Source organism: Coregonus clupeaformis, chromosome 1 (assembly GCF_020615455.1).
Source record: "Coregonus clupeaformis isolate EN_2021a chromosome 1, ASM2061545v1, whole genome shotgun sequence".
In the NCBI taxonomy this organism is placed as follows: Eukaryota; Metazoa; Chordata; class Actinopteri; order Salmoniformes; family Salmonidae; genus Coregonus; species Coregonus clupeaformis.
The window spans coordinates 56427090-56452235 of NC_059192.1; the positions used below are offsets into that span (position 1 = coordinate 56427090).

General features: G+C 41.2%; 1 protein-coding gene across 1 annotated transcript in view; it reads left to right on the forward strand.

Moving 5' to 3' along the window:
* Nucleotides 1-1245: 1245 nt before the first annotated feature.
* LOC121534592 (SH3 and PX domain-containing protein 2A-like) overlaps nucleotides 1246-25146 on the forward strand; it is a 40910-nt gene continuing 17009 nt past the window's right edge. Inside the window, exons 1-5 of the mRNA XM_041841496.1 lie at nucleotides 1246-1604; nucleotides 3714-3794; nucleotides 15385-15460; nucleotides 16360-16436; nucleotides 20771-20862. Coding sequence (XP_041697430.1) covers nucleotides 1533-1604; nucleotides 3714-3794; nucleotides 15385-15460; nucleotides 16360-16436; nucleotides 20771-20862 — 398 coding nt within the window. The 5' untranslated portion in view covers nucleotides 1246-1532. The remainder of the gene's footprint in view (nucleotides 1605-3713; nucleotides 3795-15384; nucleotides 15461-16359; nucleotides 16437-20770; nucleotides 20863-25146) is intronic.

A 25146-nucleotide genomic window follows, 5' to 3' on the forward strand; every position in this document is an offset into this window, starting at 1 on the left:
TCCCAGCTGCCATGAGATCATTGACAAGATCCTCCCATGTAGTTCTGGGCTGATTACTCACCGTTCTCATGATCATTGCAACTCCACGAGGTGAGATCTTGCATGGAGCCCCAGGCCGAGGGAGATTGACAGTTATTTTGTGTTTCTTCCATTTGCGAATAATCACACCAACTGTTGTCACCTTCTCACCAAGCTGCTTGGCGATGGTCTTGTAGCCCATTCCAGCCTTGTGTAGGTCTACAATCTTGTCCCTGACATCCTTGGAGAGCTCTTTGGTCTTGGCCATGGTGGAGAGTTCGGAATCTGATTGATTGATTGCTTCTGTGGACAGGTGTCTTTTATACAGGTAACAAGCTGAGATTAGGAGCACTCCCTTTTAAGAGTGTGCTCCTAATCTCAGCTCGTTACCTGTATAAAAGACACCTGGGAGCCAGAAATCTTTCTGATTGAGAGGGGGTCAAATACTTATTTCCCCCATTAAAATGCAAATCAATTTATAACATTTTTGACATGCGTTTTTCTGGATTTTTTTGTTGTTATTCTGTCTCTCACTATTCAAATAAACCTACGATTAAAATTATAGACTGATCATTTCTTTGTCAGTGGGCAAACATACCAAATCAGCAGGGGATCAAATACTTTTTTCCCTCACTGTATGTGCTTCAGTAAGGTTGACTGCTTAGCGTTCATAGCAGTGGTTATCAACTGTACCGCAGAAATAGAATGTAAATCACAGCAAATAGATGTTGTGGTGGCAGCTGCAGAGAAGTATTTGGGTATATAAGATTTGACTTCAGAAGAGTTAGAGGGTGTGTTGAGTGGTGGTGTCCCGTTCTCCCAGGCCGATGGCATGTTGCAGGAGCAGATAGGGTCAAAGTAGTGGAATGGGATGGTGTATTTAAAAAATAAAATAAAAAATAAAATATATATATATATATATATATATATATATATATATATATATATATATATATATATATATATATAGTTCTATATTGGTGTAGGATTAGTTGGTGGTGCAATTATTATTAATATTAAAATGTTGTATCATCATTTTTATTTTTGTATCACAAAATGTAAAATGATTGAACACATATAAACGCGGCATGCACAAACAAAATGTGCAAACGCCATTATACCAAAGAAGAAGAAGAACAACAAGAAGAACAGAAGGTCCAACCTACTTTCTTCAAAGGAGGGCTGAGGCTGAGCAGTGCTCTGCATTATGCGCTCGCCAATCCGCTACCCTCCCTCTATTCAGTGTGCTGTTTACAGTTTTTCTTGCTCTGCAAAAATAACTGGCGACAGGCAGCTGGCTCCATTACGCGCGTTGCTACGCCAAACTTTACTTGACAAACATGGACGTTTCTTTTAGGCCTACATTATGTATTTTTAGGGAGATTTGCGCTTTGATAGATTGACCTGCTAAAACTTTATTTTTGACAATAAGAGAAGCTTAAATGCCCCCACATTACTACATTTTTTTCTGCCAGCTGGATCACAGGATTGTATGATAATTTTTGAAGTTCAAGATGCAGTTCCGAACGGTCCTTGAAGTGAAAGTTGTGGATGTGCAGAAGAGGCGGAATCCCTCCAAACATTATGTGAGTACTCTATTTGTTATGTGAGTACTCTATTTGTCTCTGCCAGTGTCAGACACTTGGCTTGTGCTTCATGGTCATAAACAATGAATTGAAGTTTTCTCTGAGCTATCACTGTAAATACGTGCACATGCTTATTCTTTTATTAGACGTTTGTGGTGATTCTGCTGTCAAAATAAGTAAGAACTTCAGTTATCCATATTGCAGAATTAAATGCCCCCTGGACAAGTGGGAACAATGCTAGTCTCTATGGAGGAAAATAAATGAGTCCACCAGGTCCAATAGGATTAATTAAGCAGAGTTAATGAATTAAGCAGAGAGAGGATCAATGTAACCAGTACTCCCTGAGGTCCCTAAACCCAGTGCAAAGCCTTCCCCCTGGGGTGTCACATTAGGAGATGCTGCTGGCCTGGGAAGTCCAGTGAGGTAAACATAAATCAAATCTCATTATCTATGAGCTAAGCAACTGAAAAATGCTTATCCTGTTTTAGAGAGAGGAAAGAAGCAAACCTTTGTCTTTTGTGTCCAAGGTTCCAGTGTGACTTCCTTGCATGAGAGAGGGACACTGGACACAATAACTCAGAGAGCCCTTGGCAACTACATTATTACCGCTGTACTTAGCGATTGAAGACCGTTTCTTTCAGATAATTTCAATCACCTCCAGTCCAAAAATAAATGTTGTTAAAACTAAAGGATTATCTATACTATATATAAACCAAATGGGACATTGCCAAGTATTGACAACCCTTTGTTTCACTTGCCTTGGACAAAGTCCTATGTCCTTGTGATTTTAGCTAGTAAGAATAAGTAATAACAGTCTCCACATACCATAGCTTTAATGTCAGGTGTTTTTGCTTAATGTCCTGCCAGCATGGAGATATTCTGTGGAATCTGACCTTTGACAAAGTCTTGAGAATGTGCTAGCCATGCAGATATTATGCTGACTTGCGTGATGTGGATATGGTCAGATACCATGTTGGATTTTATTCAGTCCAATAACAACACCAGAATGTGATTGTTTTGTACAGATGTAGGATCTTAATTTGATCATCATGTGCCAGGAGAACTTTCCTAAAATGCAGGGATTGTAAAACATGTAGTGTATATTGCTGCAGGATTATTTTTCTACTGTATCAAACTGTCTCAAATTAAGATCCTACATCTGTATTGTACATTCAGCAGTATTATATTGGGCTTGAGAGGACCTTTCTTGATGATGTGTTGAATGAGTCTCTAGTGCCCAAAACACTGCCATAATAAATATACTAAATGTGTGTCATACGAACAAATGAGGTGTCTGAACTGACATTACCATTTACTGCACAGCTAAACATGTACTCTCTATGCATTCTCTTAGACATTCTCAAAGGGTACTGTATTTACCACACTTTAAGGCACTGTTTTCTAAACACATAATCCAAAGCATTTGGTCATGCCGTCAGCACTCAATTAACTGCACAGGAACATGTTCCACCCTGCAACACACTATTTCTGTAGTGAACTATGCTGTAAAATCAAGACTTGATTTCAAATAGGACACTTACATCTTTACAGATTGTAGCAATGTGTAACAACACTCAGAACTCACATGCAAATGCTGAACAATAGCATATGTTCCTGCATCTGCAGTAGAAGAAAGGGTGTGCCCAAGTGTTTGTGGCACATAGTGAGTGCCAGGGAGAGCTCCCACTCTAGCCATATAGTTATAGCCAACAGCCCCCTGTGGAGCTTATGCCATGGCTGTAGACTAGAGTCTGACAAAACAAGATTGTAAAATACTAGAAAATGTATTCTAACTAGCTCGAGTTACTATCAAAGTAAGAGCCAATGAAGTGTGAATATTGGATTATTTGCTTGAATTGTTTGAATATCAACCCAGAATAAAGTGGCAAATGGTTAAAACCTGTTGACCCCCTCTATGACCCCACACAGGATTCAAATGAGGTGTGTGCAGACAGACAGGCATAATGAGTAAACTTGACCTCTTGAAGTTTAGTCTGAAGGGAATACTCTATGTAAATTTGGGGTCAGTCAAAACTAAGTGTTATTATGTGTCTTTGATGAATGTGACTTTGTTGTTAATTAATCTTCCTTGTTTGTTTTCTTCTGTAGGTGTACCTCATCAATGTCACATACTCTGACTCCACCTCTCATGTCATCTCCAGGAGATACAGCAAATTCTTTGATCTCCAGGTAAGTTCCACCATTGCACAATGATGTAGAACCATTCTCCAGTAGCTGTTTGATCATGTACTCAATCCTCTTAAATTTATAGTAACGGGAACTTGTATTAAAAACAGTGAATCTGTACGCTTTAACATCTCACGCAGCTATTTTTCTTTCCATGCATACATTTCTTCACTCACCTTTTCCCAACCCTGTCCATAGAGGTTCTATGGATTTCCTATCAAACTGACCGGCTGTCCTCTAAATGGATCATAATACTTATGATATATTACAATATGTTGCAAAAGACATTGCTATGAGGTTCTCTATGAGATGAGACCAACATGATTTTTTTGTGATGGCCATCTGGTGCTCAATGGGGAGTCAAACCTCAATGCTCTCAGTGTATTTCAATCAGGGGAAGCCCCAACTGAAAGGTCCCATTAAAGACCACTGGTGCCTGACGGAAGTAGGGAAAATCCCATCGCACATGCGTCAAAATTCCTGCAGAATAGTGGTGAGAGAGGAAAAAATGACCTCAGGCTGAGAGATTGGATGTGGGGTGAAGTTGCCCCTTAATCGGTTGGAGGGACATCAATGCCCTCGAGAGAAACTTATTGGGCTGCTGATCCCAAACATTCCAATTGAAACCCATAAAGACACATGAATGTGGGGAGGCCACAACTCTGAACAGGGTGGGCTCTCCTGTCTCAGTGATGGTAGGTCTCTGTGAAACACTATCTGAAACTCTCTCATTACATTTTACATTTTAGTTAAATTGCATTTTACAGTTAGCAGAGGCTCTTATCCTGAGCGACTTACACTGTGCTTCTAAGAAGGTAGGTCAGACGACCACATAATGGCCAGTAAAACCTTGTTCTGTCCAGCCAGACTGTATTACAGGTCTCGTGACTGTGATGAAGGCGGCAGAGGAAACCCTTTGTTCCAGGGGCCCTTGCTAATAGCCAGGAAAATCCTGCTATCCTGCTCGGTTTGATGGAAACATAGCTTCTCCCCTGTCTCTGTCTCTGTCTCTGTAAATATTAGTTTTGTCCAGAGATCACTGCTGCTGGCTCTGGCTCGCTCACTGTCTGTGCTAATCAGTGAGGAGCACCGGTCAACAGCTGTCCACACAAAGAATGGGTGGAGATACTGCCTTTTACTAGTCCCTTATAGGCCTTTGAACATAGTCATACAGGATGGTCCATTAGTCAGTTATGGTGTTGTTTAGCCCTCATATTGTATGCACTGACTGAAAGTATATGGTGTAGATGTATATTTTATCATTGTGGGACAAGGTACAGGAAGAAGGGCAGATTCATTGGATGATCCAGGAAATGGATTCTCCACTTGCCTCTCACAACCACAATTATAACATTACAGTAACAGGGTTAGTTATCTTCACCAACATCTCCAAGTCCTCATCTGAACAATGTTTTGTATTTTTGCGTAAGCAAGTAAGTTTAGAGCTTAATTCTATTGTAGCCCAATTTGAGAATGACAATTTCACACAGGCTTGGTATTTCGTATTTTATTAGGATCCCCATTAGCTGACGCAATAGCAGCTGCTACTCTTGCTGGTGTCCTTTATAGATCTGTAGATGAAAACACTGAACACTGATGGAGTGATTGAGTCTCCTGGACGTCCTTCTTCCAGGCCAGTGAGATTTGCGACCTCCGTGGGGGGTATAGGATCCAGCTGAGGAGACGGCATGCCCAATCCCAACATGCACTGGGTGGAATGAAGGGGAAGTCATGATCAGGAATGAGGGATGGCCACTGGGGAGTGAAATGACCACCAAAAATGATGAGAGAGAGATAAGGGTGCCTTTTCCTGCTACTACATGATCCCCCAGTTGTCCTAGCCTCTCATTCACAGTTTTTAAATTTATTTGTATTTATTTTCTCCCCAATTTCATGACTACGATCTTGTCTCATCACTGCAACTCCCCAATGGGCTCGGGAGAGGCAAAGGTCGAGTCATGCTTCCTCCGAAACATGACCCGCCAAGCCGCGCTTCTTAACACCCACTCGCTTAACCCGGAAGTCAGCTACACCAATGTGTCGGAGTAAACACCGTTCAACTGATGACTGAAGTCAGCTTGCAGGTGCCCGGCCCGCCACAAGGAGTCGCTAGAGCGCCTTGAACCAAGTAAAGCCCCCCCGGCCAAACCCTCCCCTAACCCAGACGACGCTGGGCCAATTGTGCGCTCCCTATGGGACTCCTTGTCACGGCTGGTTGTGACACAGCCTGGGGTTTGATCCCCAGGCTGTAGTGATGCCGCAACACTGAGATGCAGTGCCTTAGACTGCTGTGCCACTCGGGAGGACTTCATTCACAGTTTCTTGCTGTGTTTTGGTGATGTACTGTAGGTTTCCATTAGTTTGTTTTTCAACATACATCATCTAACATTATGACATTTTACTGTACTTTTTTTTGGCTACTAGTGTTGTAGAAATCTAGCAATAGTTAGTATACATGATCCACTCCTTCATTCCTCTCTATTCTATGAAATCTTCTAGTGGCTCGTCTGATTTCTCTCTTCAATTATTGTTTTCTGCTAAGGAGACACAAACCCTGTCTGTTTGAGTTAGTGTTTGTGCCATGGTGCCAACAGACACCTACAGTTCATCTGTGGCTCAGCTATGTTCTCTGTCCTTTAAGCACAATTACACTCATCAATGAGAAGCTGGCAGGGAACAGGAACATGCTTTGCACTCTCTGGCTCGCCATGGGATCATAATATACTTTTTCTATTATGAAATAATTACATCTCAACTCAATACTTTGTAGATGGTGTGTAGTCAGTTGTAACGTGAAGCCGCAAATTTTTCATGTGTTTATGAAATTGCCTGTCATAGTTGTTGTCTGTCTTCAAGATGCAGTAGCTCCTGACAGCTAGCGGTGTAGTATTTTTAGCCAGTATTTACTAGCTTAGCTAGTCATTTGTCTTTTAGATAAAGTTTCCCATGGAAGTATGGTGATGGTTTAAGTACACTTACTCCTAATGTTGCCAAACTCTCTAGCACACTCATCAGAGCTCTTTACTGCTCCTCATGGATGCAATCATAAATCACTAGAAACCATTTTCCCATCCGGTTCACTCTTCCCTCATCTTTTGCTGCCTTCACAGTTTGTACTCTGTGGAGTGTAAAAACACATAATAAATCATCACATTTCTCACCAGTTCCTGAAATGTAGCTCAATAAAGGCTTTAATTTTGTTGGGTGTAAAATGATGCTGAGCTTGCATTCCTACAACATCATCTCAGGTGTGTCTGTCTGAGGGAAATGTTTTGACCCACACATTTTAAGCTATGCAGAAATGATCCTGAGTCAAACAGAGATTCTACCCTAAGTAATCTTCCCCGCTCCACACCCTTGGACCACAGAAGACATAACACAGAGATCATGACATTCTACTGGGGGATTGTGGCATATGCAAGTTGGCCCACTTTCCCTTCGCTCTCCGCTCGAATGGAAACTCCTCTAAAGGTCCCATAGTCACCTTATTTTTGGGTTGAGGAGTTGGACCAGAATCAGAACATGGCTGCACTGTAATTTGTCTGCTGCCCTAGTTTCCTCCTGACATACTGTAAACCGGTTCCGTAACAAGTTTCTTCACTTTTTAAAACTTCTATCCAAAATCCCAATAGCTTTGAGGTCATTTTGAGTGTGAAGGTAACCTACTAATCATGAAACCTTGATAAACGTTCAGTACAGGCCCACATCTGAGTTAAGCAAAGGAATGCAGGATCAATAAACTGTTGAGGTATTGACCAGTCCAATGTGTGCTATTCATCCTCTGTAATAGGGGTGAGCAGCTGAATCTCTGGAGGACTGTGTGGATGACTTTTTTTTTGTATTGTGGATGCTAGAAAACAACCACCAAATGGAATTCAGTTTGAATTTTTTTGTAAAACATTCTTCCACCCTCTTTCTGTCAAAAAAGCTGAACAGTATTCACTGTCTCTTTCTGTCTCCCTCCTCTCTTTGGGTTTATGTTTATGTACAGTGAGGGGAAAAAAGTATTTGATCCCCTGCTGATTTTGTACATTTTCCCACTGACAAAGACATGATCAGTCAATAATTTGAATGGTAGGTTTATTTGAAGACAGAATAACAACAAAAAAATCCAGAAAAATGCATGTCAGAAATGTTATAAATGGATTAGAACCTTCAGCTCCCTCCACAGATTTTCTATGGGATTAAGGTCAGGAGACTGGCTAGGCCACTCCAGGACCTTAATGTGCTTCTTCTTGAGCCACAACTTTGTTGCCTTGGCCGTGTGTTTTGGGTCATTGTCATGCTGGAATACCTATCCACAACCCATTTTCAATGCCCTGGCTGAGGGAAGGAGGTTCTCACCCAAGATTTGACGGTACATGGCCCCGTCCATCGTCCCTTTGATGCGGTGAAGTTGTCCTGTCCCCTTAGCAGAAAAACACCCCCAAAGCATAATGTTTCCACCTCCATGTTTGATGGTTGGGATGGTGTTCTTGGGGTCATAGGCAGTATTTCTCCTCCTCCAAACACGGCGAGTTGAGTTGATGGCAAAGAGCTCGATTTTGGTCTCATCTGACCACAACACTTTCACCCAGTTCTCCTCTGAATCATTCAGATGTTCATTGGCAAACTTCAGACGGGCCTGTATATGTGCTTTCTTGAGCAGGGGGACCTTGCGGGCGCTGCAGGATTTCAGTCCTTCACGGCGTAGTGTGTTACCAATTGTTTTCTTGCTGACTATTGGTCCCAGCTGCCTTGAGATCATTGACAAGATCCTCCCGTGTAGTTCTGGGCTGATTCCTCACCGTTCTCATGATCATTGCAACTCCACGAGGTGAGATCTTGCATGGAGCTACAGGCCGAGGGAGATTGACAGTTATTTTGTGTTTCTTCCATTTGCGAATAATCGCATCAACTGTTGTCACCTTCTCACCAAGCTGCTTGGCGATGGTCTTGAAGCCCATTCAAGCCTTGTGTAGGTCTACAATCTTGTCCCTGACATCCTTGGAGAGCTCTTTGGTGTTGGCCATGGTGGAGAGTTTGGAATCTGATTGATTGATTGCTTCTGTGGACAGGTGTCTTTTATACAGTTAACAAGCTGAGATTAGGAGCACTCCCTTTAAGAGTGTGCTCCTAATCTCAGCTCGTTACCTGTATAAAAGACACCTGGGAGCCAGAAATCTTTCTGATTGAGAGGGGGTCAAATACTTATTTCCCTCATTAAAATGCAAATCAATTTATTATTCTGTCTCTCACTGTTCAAATAAACCTACCATTAAAATTATAGACTGATCATGTCTTTGTCAATGTACAAAATCAGCAGGGGATCAAATACTTTTTTCCCTCACTGTATGCCTGCACTTCAGATATGCTTTTTAGGGTAAAGAAATCTGAAATATACTTGAGTAGCCTAGTCATTGACTTTTGGCAATCATTTCAGTTAGGGAGTAATGTAAAATATAATACATAGCTGTTTGAATTTAATGTCAAAACACACATTTTAAGGTGTGACTGAGCATTACATTTACAGTGCAGACCAGTGCATTCTATGCCTTTTCATCTCTTTCACATCCCTGCCATTACATGTCTATCAATACCTCCAGAGCTCAGGGTTTCCTCAAAATGGAGGGGGAGAGATACAAGGATAGAGAGAAAGTTTTAGGAGAAATGTGCGAGAGAGAGTGCTAGAGACATGATTACATAATCTCAATCAATCAATCAATCAATCAATCAAATGTATTTATAAAGCCCTTTTTACATCAGCAGATGTCACAGAGTGCTATACAGAAACCCAGCTTAAAACCCCAAACAGCAAGCAATACAGATGTAGAAGCAACTGTTGCTATACGGCATTTACATTTCTCCCAAGGGTAGACTTGGCTGACACAGCACGTTTAACACATTAAACCTAATTGCACACTTTGGGAAAGAAACAGTGTATACACAAATGTGAAATCTCCTGGTCAAATGACTAAAGCTGCCGTATCACAAATGTCCATGTAACACAAAAAAACAGGAGAAATGCTCGCACAGGGAGTTGTGATTCCAAGCTGTTACTTTGTTTCCATGAGGAGTGGTCTCCCACCTGTCCTGTGAGGTTTGGAGCACATCCAGTCGTGCCTAGGGGGGATACCAGCATCACTCTGGGATTGGGAATGTTCTCTGTTTGCCAGGGATCTGTTGGAGGTGTGGAGAGAACTATCCCAGCCTGTGGGGAGCAGACTACTGCTACCATGTCCCATAGAGATGCAGATAACATGTTACAATGAGTTTGTGGCACAGTCAGTCAGATACACAATAGACTCATAGCAATACATTTTGAGATTATTGAAGCTTTAGTGAAGGTACAGTTTAATACTCTGTAGATTTCATCAGAGGTGTCATGCCCATAGGGGGCACAGGGGCACATGCCCCCTCATATTTGTCCTGTTAAAAAAATATATATGTAAAAAATTGTAACATTTTTATTGTTTCTCTGTAATATTACTAGCCACCTAGCAATTTTACGAAGTTGGCCCAGATAGGTTCCAAATCTCCCAACCTCATAACTAGCTACCAAGAAGCCATTTCAGGCTATCAGTCAAGTTAGAGTAGCTAGCTTGTCCAACTATCTTAGCTGGCATGCCTGTTGGGAAGGTTGGTAGACTTTAGAAAATAAATCAATTACTAAATGTTCTGAATAAGACTTGCATTCCTTTAAATTTGAGCAGATATGCAGAGAACCATATTTAGTTTCTATAAAAAAATAACCACCAGTCAGGAGGTATGCTCAAGAGGTATGCTTAAATATGCTAAATAATAAACATTTTGTTTTACATAGAATTAAGCATAATGATTTATGGCTCTAGATTGCAGGACAAAGCTGTTTCAGGTGTTTGAAAAATGCCAAATTCTCCAATTCAAACCCCAGCCATCCTGATGTAATTTGTGCCCCCTCAGATTTTTGGGGTGCATGACACCCCTGGATGTCATCATGGCAGTGTGTGTAGAGTAATGACATTAAAATAGATTTGCCTCAAACTGTAGGCGTATCCCATATTTTGTTACAGCCACACTTACTGTAAGTGCAAATCTTTTTATGCCTTGTTTTGCAAGATTAGTTGAATCTGGTTTTAGTAGAGTTAACTCTGCTTTTTTGTCAATAGAGTGTTGCCATGGGAAACTTTCATTTCTATTTTCCCATTTCTTTAGAGAACATGGTTAACCAAAACAGCTCTTAATGTTCAGTTTCTACCTCTTACCGTCAAAGTAGAGCCCTTCACAGGCATGAATTTTAAGCCCTACCCATGCCCACAACGTTCAGGCCTTACCCTACCCAGGCCCGATTGCTTCTGCCAAATTTAAGGCCCGGGTGGGCTGTTAAGGTGACAGTATTACCGCCACACCGGCAGTCACAAGTCATAACCGCAGTCAAATTCCATGTGACCATTTAGTCAAGGTAACTAGGCTTCTCCAAACTCTGATGCTGCTTATGGTCATTAGTGGCCTACCAAACATGCTAACTGCCTGGTACTCAGCACTCTAATGTCCCTCTAATCACTCTGACATCAATTTATTTTTCTAAAATCAAATCAAAATACTTAATGAGAGCCCATGAGCTCATGTTACGCAACATTTCTATAGGCTATGCAATTGCGTGAGAAAACAGATTTTGATGGCCTCTATTTAAAAAGAGGAGGATCCCATCAGCTTTCTATAGGCTAGGCCTACTATATATATATATTTATTTATTTATTTATTTATCAACTTTCCTAATATAAAGCACATTGCTAAGCTTCCTCCATTCGCTATTTAATGCATACTTTTTTTTTTCTTCCCATGTTCCATGTTCCAACACAGGTGCATGATAACGGTCCATTCTAAATCAAAACAAAATTTCAACACATTTTTTATTTTGTATATGTAAAGACAACATTAAATTGAGAATAGTCTGATGGGTGACAATATTAGCCTATCACTTGTGAATTATGTAGTCTCACTTGTGAATGATTCCCAGCGTCTGCAGTAAGGCAAGAAACAGCGTATGCTTTTTTATTGCGACTTTTTCAAATCATAGTCGCACACCTCATGTAGTCTAGCCATAGGCCTATATGTCTTGATAAGGTTAGTATCACAACTAAAGTGGCCAAATAACTTCTTAACATTAAGCACATTAATCCGCTTTACAACCAATGTAGAGCCTAACTGGCATACATAGGCGGCACATGATTTTCAAGTTTGGGGAAGATAATTTTCACCATAATAATGCACCTTTATAATAAAGCATTGCATGCATAATCGCATATGCGGTCACTTTTGAGAACAGTGTTTTCCCGCTAATTGATTGCATTTTGGAACATTCGCGCCTATAGCCTACTGCTGTGTGTGCATTGCTGCGCTTATAATGTGAAGAAATAAGCTAATAGTTTATCATCATTTTAAGCTAAATGGTCTGATCGGTTGCATCAGCCTCATTGCTTTTAAAATATTTTTTTGATATGAGTGGTTGTATTAATTTGGGATCTATCGCATCCCACAACTGTCCCAGAGTATGTTTGGAATATTTATTTCTCGCACAGAAGGACAAGTTGACCAATAGAATAGGTTAACTTTGTACTATGGGGGATATTAGATTGACATAGGCTAGTGCTTTTGCTGTTTGTTAGGCCTACTCATCTTGTTGGCTGATGAAAAGTAGGCTAATTATGGACAGTTCTACTAACATCTTCAATGTGCACCTCGAAATTCGATAAGAGGGTCGCACGCAGTTACGTCCCCGACGTGTCTGTCTTCACTTGTTGCATACTTCTTAGCTGAGATGCCTGTGAGAAGGACCCGATCACGTGACGGGCATTGGCTAATAAGAATTGAGAGAGCCATGTGAGTGAGAGGGGCTTCGAAGCCCAAGGGCACAACTCAGCCCAAGGGCACAACGGCATCTTTGGCCACAAAAGGCATGGATTTTTGGGGGAGCATTACGGCCACACAAGGGGGATGCCGCCGGAAAATTCAAGGCTTGGTGAGAATATATTATCAAGTGCTTGTGAAATTGTGAATGAGAGACTGATGAAGTATGTGGAGCATGCACAAGAAACAAATCAGAGCTCATGCCTTTCATGCAACTTTTTCAAATCATCATTACAGTCGCATCATGCAGCCTTATAATGTATTAAAATCAAAACATACAGTATAGCCCAACGTTTGTATCACAACTAAAGTTGCATAAAAAACCCTAAATTAAGCATATAGGAGGACCTGTTTCTTTGTTAACCGCTCAATACAGAATAGCCACGTGCGCATTTCCTTTGAAATCGTTTGGAGAAAATATCATTTCTATTTTATTCAGCTATGTTCAATTGCATTCTTCATACTATAAAATAATAAAAAAGAATGCCATGGAATTCTTAGCAAATCTTCTCTGCTAAATGAACTAGTTTAGCCCACAGCCATATGGCATAGCCAGATCAGGGCCTAACATAAGGACAACTCAGAGTATGCTATTCTGTTCTTCTGAAATTGACTACATTTTCTTCATATCATGTTTCTTTAGACCTGTCTAAAATAAATAATGGATTTATTGTGATGGTGTAGGCTATATTAAATGGATTTATTAGACTTTTTAAAATGTAGATGTTCCAAAGGTCTGCATTAGTGGCTTGTAAGCGTGGAAGCCAGGAGAGGCTAAACGTGTTTATGTTAATTAACGGTCAATTACCGTGAGACTGGCAGTTATTTGCTCGACAATCACCGGCTGACAAAATTTCATGGCCGCCACAGCCCTAGTGCCCGGCTCTGCCCGAAATCAGAAATAACTTCCTCCATCAGTAAATCCATTAGATCCTCTCTGTCTGTCACTCGCTGTGCATGCACTCTGCTCATGGCGGCTCTGGTCTGTGAGTATCCATAGCAACGGCTCCACTTCCGCTGCTCTGCTCAATGACGAGACATGAGAGAGCAGTTAGCTGTTAGCTCCTTTTCATCATTCTAAACTCTGACAAAACTCAAAGAACATTATTATTTTCTGTGAAATAAACTCTCTACCCGGCCCAACCTGATGTATAATGTTGGGCTCGGGTCGGGTAGCAGAGCTCTACCTTAAAGGACAATAATGAGCGCATTCCCCTTTCTGTGGAGGGGGAAATACCAAGGTCCAAAAGAGATTTAAAGTTTCAGCAACGGCAGTAGAGAAACAGAGAGAGAAACAGAGAGAGAAACAACCACAAAACAAAAAAACCTTAGCTGGAAACCCTCTCATGACCTGATGAAGATCGAACTCAGATCGAAACGCTGTATTTTTTGTGCATCTGATTAAATCACCATGGGAGCATACCAGTTGCGGACATTCTTTTTTTCTTTAACCCTCTCAAACAACCATACCGAAACAGACAGAATGGCTCTGGGTCTGCCCATCTTGGCCTGGGACTGTTTGTGCACCTGGTTACTTTTGGCCCCCTCTGGTCCACTTTGGCCTTGTCCCAGTCCCCTGGCCTAGCCTAGATACGCATGTGATTTTGGGCTTGCTGTTCACATCATCAGTCCCTCTCCAGAGCACATCTAGAACAAGGCAGGGCAGGACTGCATCTGGAGCTGAGCAGGCTTGTTACTGTAGTACTCCCATGTGCATTGGTTTACTGCAGCAATGCAATTATTTATTAGACTAGGAAACTCGAAAGTCGGTGAGCGGGACGCAAGCAGGTACACACTTGACACTTAGGCACACGCACGTTCGCACAATTACCAATTAATGCGCTCATGTATTCATGCACACGACACGCCACATGCGGTCATGAACACAGACACGTACGTACACACACACCCAAACACATGTAGGCAAACTTGCAGGCATGCACGCATGTACAGCAGAATGATTGTTTTTGTGATCTTGTCATAAAATATCACTTGATACAGAATGCCTACTGGGCACAGCCTATTCAATGTCTATTCCACATTGGTTCAACGTCATTTCATTGAAATGACGTGGCAACAACGTTGATTCAACCAGTGTGTGCCCAGTGGGTGGCCTCTCCTTCATGCACATCTGTTGCCCTAACTCAATTATAATATTGGGTTACTCCATTTTACTCAGTAAAACGACTCAATGATCATGGTTCGAGGACTGTGTCTGAGACTAGGTTTAACATGTCTAGAACTCTTCATGCAATTAATTTCGTACACTAATACACACAGCGCTGTGAGTTCTGGGGGTTGTTGCTGTGAGTGTGTTTTCAGATGACTGTGGTGAGTGACGTAAGAGATCAACGTGGGCCTGTGTCTGGTGACTGGTACATAGTAGATCTTCGGAGGCTATGTAATTACAGCCCACATTGTAGTCATTTAATTGGGAGGTCGTCTGTAAGAGGTCATGACCACCAAGTGCTTCTCCTCCCAATGATCTCATCTACATTCCTCCACTTTGAGCTTCCTCTCATTTAGTGCTGATAACTAAATGGCTTTGTTTGTCACATAACTATCAAATATACTTTATTACCACCAGTAATCGATTTAAGTTTGAAATAACATTGACCATGAAAAAAAAATCGACATAGGACTGTATCTGGATGTTTGCCAAAAGTGTCCATCCATTCATTTTATAAGACAAAAGTTAAGTCCTTTGCATTCTCTTTATTTCCAGATGCAGATCCTGGACAAGTTCCCAGTGGAGGGAGGGAGGAAGGACCCAAAACAGAGAATCATTCCCTTCTTACCAGGTGAGCATGCCGGCATGTACAGAAGACATACTGCACTCATCAACAAGTCTCACTGGGCAAAAACGGGTTTAATCAAAGTTTTTTCCATGTCATTTTAACCAAAATAATCAATGTGATGACGTTGAAACAACGTGAAACACTGATTGGATTTGCAAAAAACATCAACATAAGGGCATTTCGTCTTTTTTTCATTCAACTTTTAACCTAAATCTAATGACATATTGTTTTTTTGTTGATTTCACATTGAATTCACCTTAATTGACAACTCAAACAAATTTTAATCAAAACTAGACGTTGAACTGGGGGAACAGCAGCATTTTAAAGGTGGGGGTTTGACACCACATTGAAACAAAATGCTATGAAACGCAAGAACACACAGAAAGGACCTGCTTCTCTATCATTTGGAATAGAAATTGGTTTGCTATAACATAGCACATTTCTAGTTTTTCCACTGTTCCAGCCAGCTGAATAAGGCTGTGGTGTGCTTGTAGTATGGCAGTAGGAGGCTAACCTGATAACCTCAGCATGCCCCAGAGGAGTGAAGAGTGCCATTGTCAGAGAGCTGCACAGCTCCCAAACGTCTGGATAGTGTTGTAAAACCTAGCCAGGGAGTGGGCTCTGTGCACTTACTCACTCTAAAAGAAACAGTCGTCTTACTGTTATCATGACAGACAGAAAGACAGACACATTTCACACATATTTGACATTTGTCTTTTTCATGAAATCTTGTCTCGAGTACTACATACTATTTCGAATAGGCCTACTACATAATATGCCAGACTGTTTCTTAAAAAGTCCACTGCCAAATGCCTGGGTCTGGGCTAGTGTCATGCCACCTGGTGATAATTTTAGAAACAGCACATTTAATGACAACTCAAAGTTCTGTATCTCTTTTACAGGTAAACTCTTATTTCGGCGAAGTCAAGTCAGAGACGTGGCTGTGAAAAGGTTGAAGCATCTTAATGACTACTGCAAAGTAAGAACAAACTATCTTGTTTTTGTCTTTGCAGTAAATTATGTGCTGTTTGCTGCTTTTAAGAGCAACTGCTCATTAACTCTTCCCACCTGCGAACATATACACGAGACACCCACGTCAATCCACACCCCGAAACCAACACCCGTTTGAATTTCGTCATGGCCGCTATAATTTCTAAATTATCCAAATCTAAAATGAAGCCAAATCAGGAAGTGCAGTCACCCTTCAATGACTGGCAAGAGGTCTTTCTATTACTTATAGCTGACTACAGTAAGTAGCCACATCTCACACTGTACAGTCATTTCTCTAATTGATGGTTTAGTTTTAATGTCTTTGTAGCATGTTTGCTGTGGAAGAGAGAAGCTACTGTATCTCCACCACCAGCATCCACAGGAAAGTCTAGCTCGATCTGCTCTTACAATATGTCATTTCTTTATATAGTGGGTTTATATAGAAAACGGGGGAAATAGGGGCACACAGCTCAAACGCAGGATGTGTAGAACAGAATGATTCAGCATGTGAGATGGAGAAATGAACACAGCTGGCCACCTGACCTCATTTGTGACCGACCTGGCTCGATTCGGTCTTATGTAACAACATTTGAAATTGTGTTTTTTACATTGGATAAAAGTAGAGACTCAGAGCTAGAAAATGGTATATCATACACTACAGTTGAGGAACAATGGGAAAGTAATTCTGCTTTGAAAGTTGATAAACTTGTAACCACACTTTTGAGAAAATGGCCTTGAATGTTTTAGTACCTACTGGAAAGCTCTTCTTTGTCTACACCCAATCAGCATCATTCACACCCTCTTAAGCTTTAGCCCCACCCATCTCTTTAAGGATTCACATGTGAGGCCATGTACTAAACAACCAAAGATTTCAAGACTAAAGGCTGGCTTATACTACGGGTGTGTTGGTAAATTTAATCTGGAGTGCCAGAGTGTGCTCTGGGGGTTCGTAAACTCAGAGCGTTGTCAGATTGTCCGTTCGTAAATTCAGAGCGTTTCGCTCTCGGAGCGTTCAGAGCGCACATTGGATGCTCTGGCCGAGGAGTAGGGTTCATCCGAGCCTTCTGACCTAACAACACCAGTCAAGCACCCAAGCTAACTGGCTAATGTTGGCTAGCTTGCTAGCTACTTCCAGACACAAATGAGAGAACAGCTCACTCTGACCATTTTACTCGCCCTAGCAGAGCTGGTTAGGCTGTTTGTATGTTATCCAGAGCGTTGGTGACTGCAACTGTGCTGCTGGCAACAATTTTAAATATGCTTCTTTTGCCAACGTTTACTGACACCGGCCAGGAGTAGGTAGCCATAGCTACAGTTGAAGTCAGAAGTTTACATACACCTTAGCCAAATACATTTAAACTCAGTTTTTCACAATTCCTGACATTTAATCCTAATAAAAATTCCCTGTCTTAGGTCAGTTAGGATCACCACTTTAAATTAAGAATGTGAAATGTCAGAATAATAGTAGACAGAATGATTTATTTCAGCTTTTATTTCTTTCATCACATTCCCAGTGGGTCAGAAGTTTACATACACTCAATTAGTATTTGGTAGCATTGCCTTTAAATTGTTTAACTTGGGTCAAACGTTTCGGGTAGCCTTCCACAAGCTTCCCACAATACGTTGGGAGAATTTTGTCCCATTCCTCCTGACAGAGCTGGTGTAACTGAGTCAGGTTTGTAGGCCTCCTTGCTCACACATGCTTTTTCAGTTCTGCCCACACATTTTCTATAGGATTGCGGTCAGGGCTTTGTGATGGCCACTCCAATATCTTGACTTTGTTGTCCTTAAGCCATTTTGCCACAAATTTGGAAGTATGCTTGGGGTCATTGTCCATTTGGAAGACCCATTTGCGACCAAGCTTTAACTTCCTGACTGATGTCTTGATGTTGCTTCAATATATCCACATCATTTTCCTTCCTGATGATGCCATCTATTTTGTGAAGTGCACCAGTCCCTCCTGCAGCAAAGCACCCCCACAGCATGATGCTGCCACCTCCGAGCTTCACGGTTGGGATGGTGTTTTCAGCTTGCAAGCCATCCCCTTTTCCCTCCAAACATAACGATGGTCATTATGGCCAAACAGTTCTATTTTTGTTTCATCAGACCAGAGGACATTTCTCCAAAAAGTACGATCTTTGTCCCCATGTGCAGTTGCAAACCGTAGTCTGGCTTTTTTAGGGCGGTTTTGGAGCAGTGGCTTCTTCCTTGCTGAGCGGCCTTTCAGGTTATGTCGATATAGGACTCGTTTTACTGTGGATATAGATAATTTTGTACCTGTTTCCTCCAGCATCTTCACAAGGTCATTTGCTGTTGTTCTGGAATTGATTTGGACTTTTCGCACCAAACTACGTTCATCTCTAGGAGACAGAACGCGTCTCCTTCCTGAGCGGTATGACGGCTCTGTGGTCCCATGGTGTTTATACCTGCGTACTATTGTTTGTACAGATTAACGTGGTACCTTCAGGCGTTTGGAAATTGCTCCCAAGGATTAACCAGTCTACAATTTTTTTTCTGAGGTCTTGGCTGATTTCTTTAGAATTTCCCATGATGTCAAGCAAAGAGGCACTGAGTTTGACGGTAGGCCTTGAAATACATCCACAGGTACACCTCCAATTGATTCAAATTATGTCAATTAGCCTATCAGAAGCTTCTAAAGCCATGACATCATTTTCTGGAATTTTCCAAGCTGTTTAAAGGCACAGTCAACTTAGTGTATGTAAACTTCTGACCCACTGGAATTGTGATACAGTGAATTATAAGTGAAATAATCTGTCTGTAAACAATTGTTGGAAAATTACTTGTGTCATGCACAAAGTAGATGTCCTAACCGACTCGCCAAAACTATAGTTTTTTAACAAGACATTTGTGGAGTGGTTGAAAAAAACGAGTTTTAATGACTCCAACCTAAGTGTATTTAACCTTCCGACTTCAACTGTAGGTCTATCGACAGTTGTCGCAGTGACATCATGAACATTCTATTGAAATAGTTACTTGCATAGTGGAGTCTTTTGTTTAGACATGTAGCTAGCTAACTAAACAATGAACCATAATCCCAACTCATAACATTATTACCCTGCATGAATGTGGCAGTAATCACACGTATTTATTGTGGAAAAACCGAAATCTGCCATATGAGCTGTGAATGCAGAGCCTTGTGACAGATAGTGCTGAGTCAAAAAGAGTAAAGTTCTAAAATGTAATTATCTGATTTACACCAAATATAAATACTGTGTCCCCCTAATTCTATATTTACATTATACATTTGAGTCATTTAGCAGATGCTCTTATCCAGAGCGACTTACAGGAGCAATTTGAGTGCCTTGCTCAAGGGCACATCGACAGGTTTTTCACCTAGTCGGCTCGGGGATTAGAACCTGCGACCGTTCGGTTACTGGCACAATGCTCTTAACCACTAAGCTACCTGCCGCCCCCCTATATCTTATGCATCTATTCATTGTGTATGCAAACAGTTTATTTCTAAAGTACTTTTCAAAGCAGACACGGTTGTAGTCCTGTCAGAGAGGGTTTTGGTAGCTATCGTCCTCCATCTGTTTTCCTCTGTCTTAGCCCTGTTCCGGGCTCTGATCCCTCTTCCTATCCCTTCTCGTCTTCCAGACCTCCCCTTCATCCTCTCAGCCGATGAGTAACAGGGCCTTACTGTAAACCAGGGTTCCCCAACTGGTGGCTCTTGGGCCGAATTCGGCCTGTGGGTGATTTTATTTGCCCCCCCCCCGAGGTTTTCTGAACAAAATAAATAAATAACTAAATATATACAATATATTTTTTAAGAAATGTAATTGTTGGACATAAAAGACTGTAAAAACACCAGAAAATCAGCTCGAAGTGATTTTAAATCTGTTCAAAAGTATTCCCATGCTTAATAGAGAGATATACTGTATGTGATCATATACAAATGTAATCAAGGTTTGAAATAATCATATTTTAGTCTGTTTGGGCTTCTTGCGGTCAATTTGCAGTCTACAAATTATTTGTAATTATGTTCCGGCCCCCTGACCATCCTCTCAGGAAGAAATCGGCCCGCGGCTCAATATAGTTGATGATCCCTGCTGTAAACTGTGCTATCCGCATCTGTACTATACAGGAACACACCCACAGTCCTTTTGTGATGTAGTGGGAGGCTTCCACGTATGGAGTCAGTCAGTTGGTGAAATTCAGGGTACATGTGACCACATTAGCTGAAAAAGTTGTCTTGATAATGTGTAATGAAGTCTTGTCATTGTAAATGATCATTATCCTATTTCACAATTATACTTTTTTCCATCACTCTCCTTCTCGCCCTCCTTCCCTCTCTCCCTCCAGGCCGTGATGAGGCTCCCTAACCAAATCTCCCAGAGTGAGGAGGTGCTGAGGTTCTTTGAAACCAAGGCTGAGGACCTCAACCCTCCTAAAGAGTGAGTTTCATTTACCTGGCTGTATCTCTCCTTACAGTAGTCACTGAATAATAACACATTGCTATCCCACATATTGTCAGGTTTTATAGGGCGTCTATTTCTCAATTTCTTGCTTTTTACCAGGTTCTTCATGTTGTACTTTAAGGTATCAAACACGGCCCCCAAGTACAACAATAAAGATGTTTAATTTAGGTTACTATGTACTTAGGCAGTTCATTTGCATGAATATGATAATACAAAGCATATGTTTTATTTGCGTGTGCGTGCAAGTGTCAGTGCACTGGCAGCTGGTGCAGACGTCTCTCACCCACACTGACATGTATTGATCTCCAAGTGACCTCATGTCACATAGATGATGGATGGTCAGCCAGGCTCTGGCCTTTTATTAATGATGATACATGGGAGGTGACACCTGATCCCAGCTTAGTGCTTATTGTTCAATAGTATTATGAGAGGGTGGTTAAGTTCAGGTCTCAGGTCAGACAAGGCATTACTATAATTAATTTATCATCCTCAGATTTATACCAGTAGGGTTTGGTATTTGGTGTCAATGGACATTTGATAAGTGGAAGCTTATATCTGCATTTAGTATTTTTTTCTCTGTAGATTTGGCCTTGTGTTGTAGGTTATTGTCCTGCTGAAAGGTGAATTCCTCTCCCGGTGTCAAGTGTAAAGCATACTGAAGCAGGTTTTCGTCTAGAATCTTGCCTGTGCTTAGCTCCATTCCATTTATGTTTATCATTAAAACTTCCTACTCTTTGCCGATGTCAAGCATACCCATACCATGATGCAGCCACCACCATGCTTGAAAATAAGGAGACACAGATGTCAATTCAACGTCTATTCCACATTGGTTCAACGTAATTCCATTGATTCAACCAGTGTGTGCCCAGTAGGCAGTTAAACATTGATGTGTTGGATTTGCCCCAAAAGTGTATTCCTTTGCTGTGTTTTTAAGCAGTAATATGTTAGTGCCTTGTTGCATACAGGATTCATGTTTTGGAATATTTTATTCTGTATATTTGTATTCTTCTTTTCACTCTGTCATTTAGGTAGGTCATTATTGTGGAGTCACTTCAATGTTGAGCCATCCTTAGTTTTATTCATTTACAGCCATTAAATTCTGTAGCTGTTTTAAAATCACCTTCCTTCCTGTCCTGCAGCTCAGTTTAGAAGGATGACTGTATCTTTGTTGTGTCTGGGTGTTTTAATATAACATCCACAGCATGATTATTAACTTGACCATCCTTAAAAACATATTAAATGTCTGATTTGTGAGAGGTGGTGGGATTTCTTACTAAATGTAGTGGCTAAATTGTCCAATATAATTGTCCCAATACAATTTCCTTTCTAATCCTTTAGCCACAATGGAGAGTGGTGAAATGTTAGTCTTGACGCATACAAATCCAATGTCCAGAGTTTGATTCAAGTTGAAAAATAATAATACATTTATTTGTCGTCCTTCTGGATACAAAATTGTATAGAATTCTACCAAAACGAATTCTGATCATTAAACTAAAGAAACAAACAGCATGGTAAACATGGCCTGGTATGGTCAAAAGACTTAGCTGGAAAATACTTAGTTGGAATTAAAAACTGGATTGTTTGGAAAGACGCGTAACCAAGGAACAAAGAACTCGCGTGGCCTCAAGACTACATCGTAGAAAAGACGCACTTGGGTATGTAAAGTAGCCTAACAAGTGCACAAACTTTTGGATTGATTAATGGGTACATTTAAGTGTATGGCTACATTCATCATTCATTCAAAGTCATGGAAAGTTTGCTATTGGAGTGACTTATTTTGACAAAGTATTGAACGCACAGAACCCGATTTCCAATCTCTGCTGCCTAATTCTTTGAAGTGTGAATATTAATTATATAGTGACACTGTTAAAAGGAGCGTAGCGCACCGGAGTGCTTATTGATCCATGTTCATGGTTGCATATTGAAATATAGATAGCCTATTGAAGAAAGATGGCTGAAGGGAATTCTACCAGTGCAGATGGCGTTGTGTATGGGGGCGACATGGCACTAGTGGAGGAGCCTTTATCAGAAAAGGACTTGAAGGAGAAAGTTTCCTTAATGCGCAAATCCAGAAGGGGTAAACCGGGAAAGCTGACTCGCCAAATGAACATTGTTACTGATCGGATGACTGACAATAAGAATATTGAAGTTGTAAAAAAACAAAACATGCTCCAGTTGAATGGATACAAATTATTTATTGATTCCTATCATCACATGATACCCGAGTATAAAATAAAAAATGATATGTTGAATTGGTATGAACCCAAATGGCAGCATATTAAGGCATTTCTTGTTACTGTGTCCCAATGGATCTCAGGTGCAGCCCCAGCACCAGAGAAACCTGATGAATGCACTGATGCGAAAGATGATGTTAAACCTACTGACAGTGTGTCCCAAACCTCCAGCCGCAGGTCTAACAGGAGTTCACGCTCAGGTGTATCCTCCACATCCTTAGCCTGCATCCGAGCAGAGGCTGAAAGAACATCATTAATAACAAAGGCATCTGCTCTTAAGTTCAAACACCATCTAGAGGATAAGGAGGAATAATTAAACCAACAAAAGATGGAACTGAGGAAAAGAAGGGAGACTCTAGAGCTGTAAACTGAAATAGCAGCTGCCTCAGGGGAAGAAAGAAAGGCCAACTCAACAATAATAGATGGCATGAATGACTGCTTTAAGCAAATGGCAGAGAGAGATACAGGATCTCAGACCTTGAATTTCACACAGGGCAGAGGGGCACTTCTGCCAGACATGCACCAAGTGTGCATCCCAAAGAAGTACATTTACATTTTAGTAATTTAGCAGACGTTCTTATCCAGAGCGACTTACAGTTAGTGAGTGCATCCATTTTCATACTGGCCCCCCGTGGGAATCGAACCCACAACCCTGGCTTTGCAAGTGCCATGCTCTACCAACTGAGCTACACGGGGCCAATTCATTGAGCACATTGACATTCAATCAGCCCAGGCTCACAGTGTTTCAGCTCAATCAGAACAGTCAGGACACAGTGTGATTCAGACAGCAGCTCATGGAGAGTGCACTGCTGCACAAGACTCTAACCCAAGTCTGCAGGCCTAAACAGAACAAGGCCCATCTGTGCTGACCAACTCACATAGAGGGCCACGGGGAGAACAGGCAAGACTTTCCAATTCACAGGACGGTGCTCAGGACACTTCACAGGAAAACATAGAAAACCCTCTCATCACCATTCTCCAAAGACAGAATGAAATTACTGCTATGTTAGTCAAACAGCAACATCATTCCTTTCTGCCACCCAGAGACATGGAATGTATCTCAATCATACACTGTAACGCAACAAAATGTGAACAAGTCCAAAGGGGGTGAATACTTATGATGCCCACTGTATTTGTTGAAGTCATATGCTAATTTATAAGACAGAAAGCCTTTGGACAGTTGCAATTGCCTTCGCTCCACTGCCCTCTATCGGCTGAGTAACCTCACTGCACCACTCAAGCAGGATACAGAAAACAGAAATACAGTAGCTTTACTATCACAAGAGGGAGCCACCTAATATGTTTCTGAACAAGGGTTTTCCAGTAACACAATACATCGAATGACGCACAGAACATACAGTAAGTCAGAGTTTGAGTAAATGTAGGCCAAGAAGCAGATATGCTGGCTTCTGACATCATGCTAACCAACTCATCTAACCATCATACTATACTGAAGAAAAATATAAATGCAACATGTAAAGTGTTAGTCCCATGTTTCATGAGCTGAAATAAAAGACCCCAGAAATTTTCCATACGCACAAAAAGCGTATTTCTCTCAAACTCATTCTGATTGGCTGGGCCTTGCTCCGCACCCATGGCTGCGCCCCTGCCCAGTGATGTGAAATCCATAGATTAGGTCCTAATTCATTTATTCAAATTGACTGATTTCCTTATACAAACTGTAACTCAGTAAAATAGTTGAAATTGTTGCATGTTGTGTTAATTTTTTTGTTCACTGTATTTACCTTCACTGACATGGATTCAGTAACTCCATTGTCTAGGGCAGGGTTCCCCAATAGGTGGCCCGCTGGTGATTTTATTTGCCCCCACAAGTTTTCTGAGCAAAAATAAATAAAATGAATTGTTGGACATAAAATATTGTAAAATCACCAGGAAATCAACTCAAGTTGATTTCAATGTAGGAAATCTGTTCCCAAATATTCCCATGTATAAATAATTGAAATGATTCTGTTTTTGTCAAATACTATATCTGTTTGTGATTCCTGCGGTCAATTTGAAGTGTACA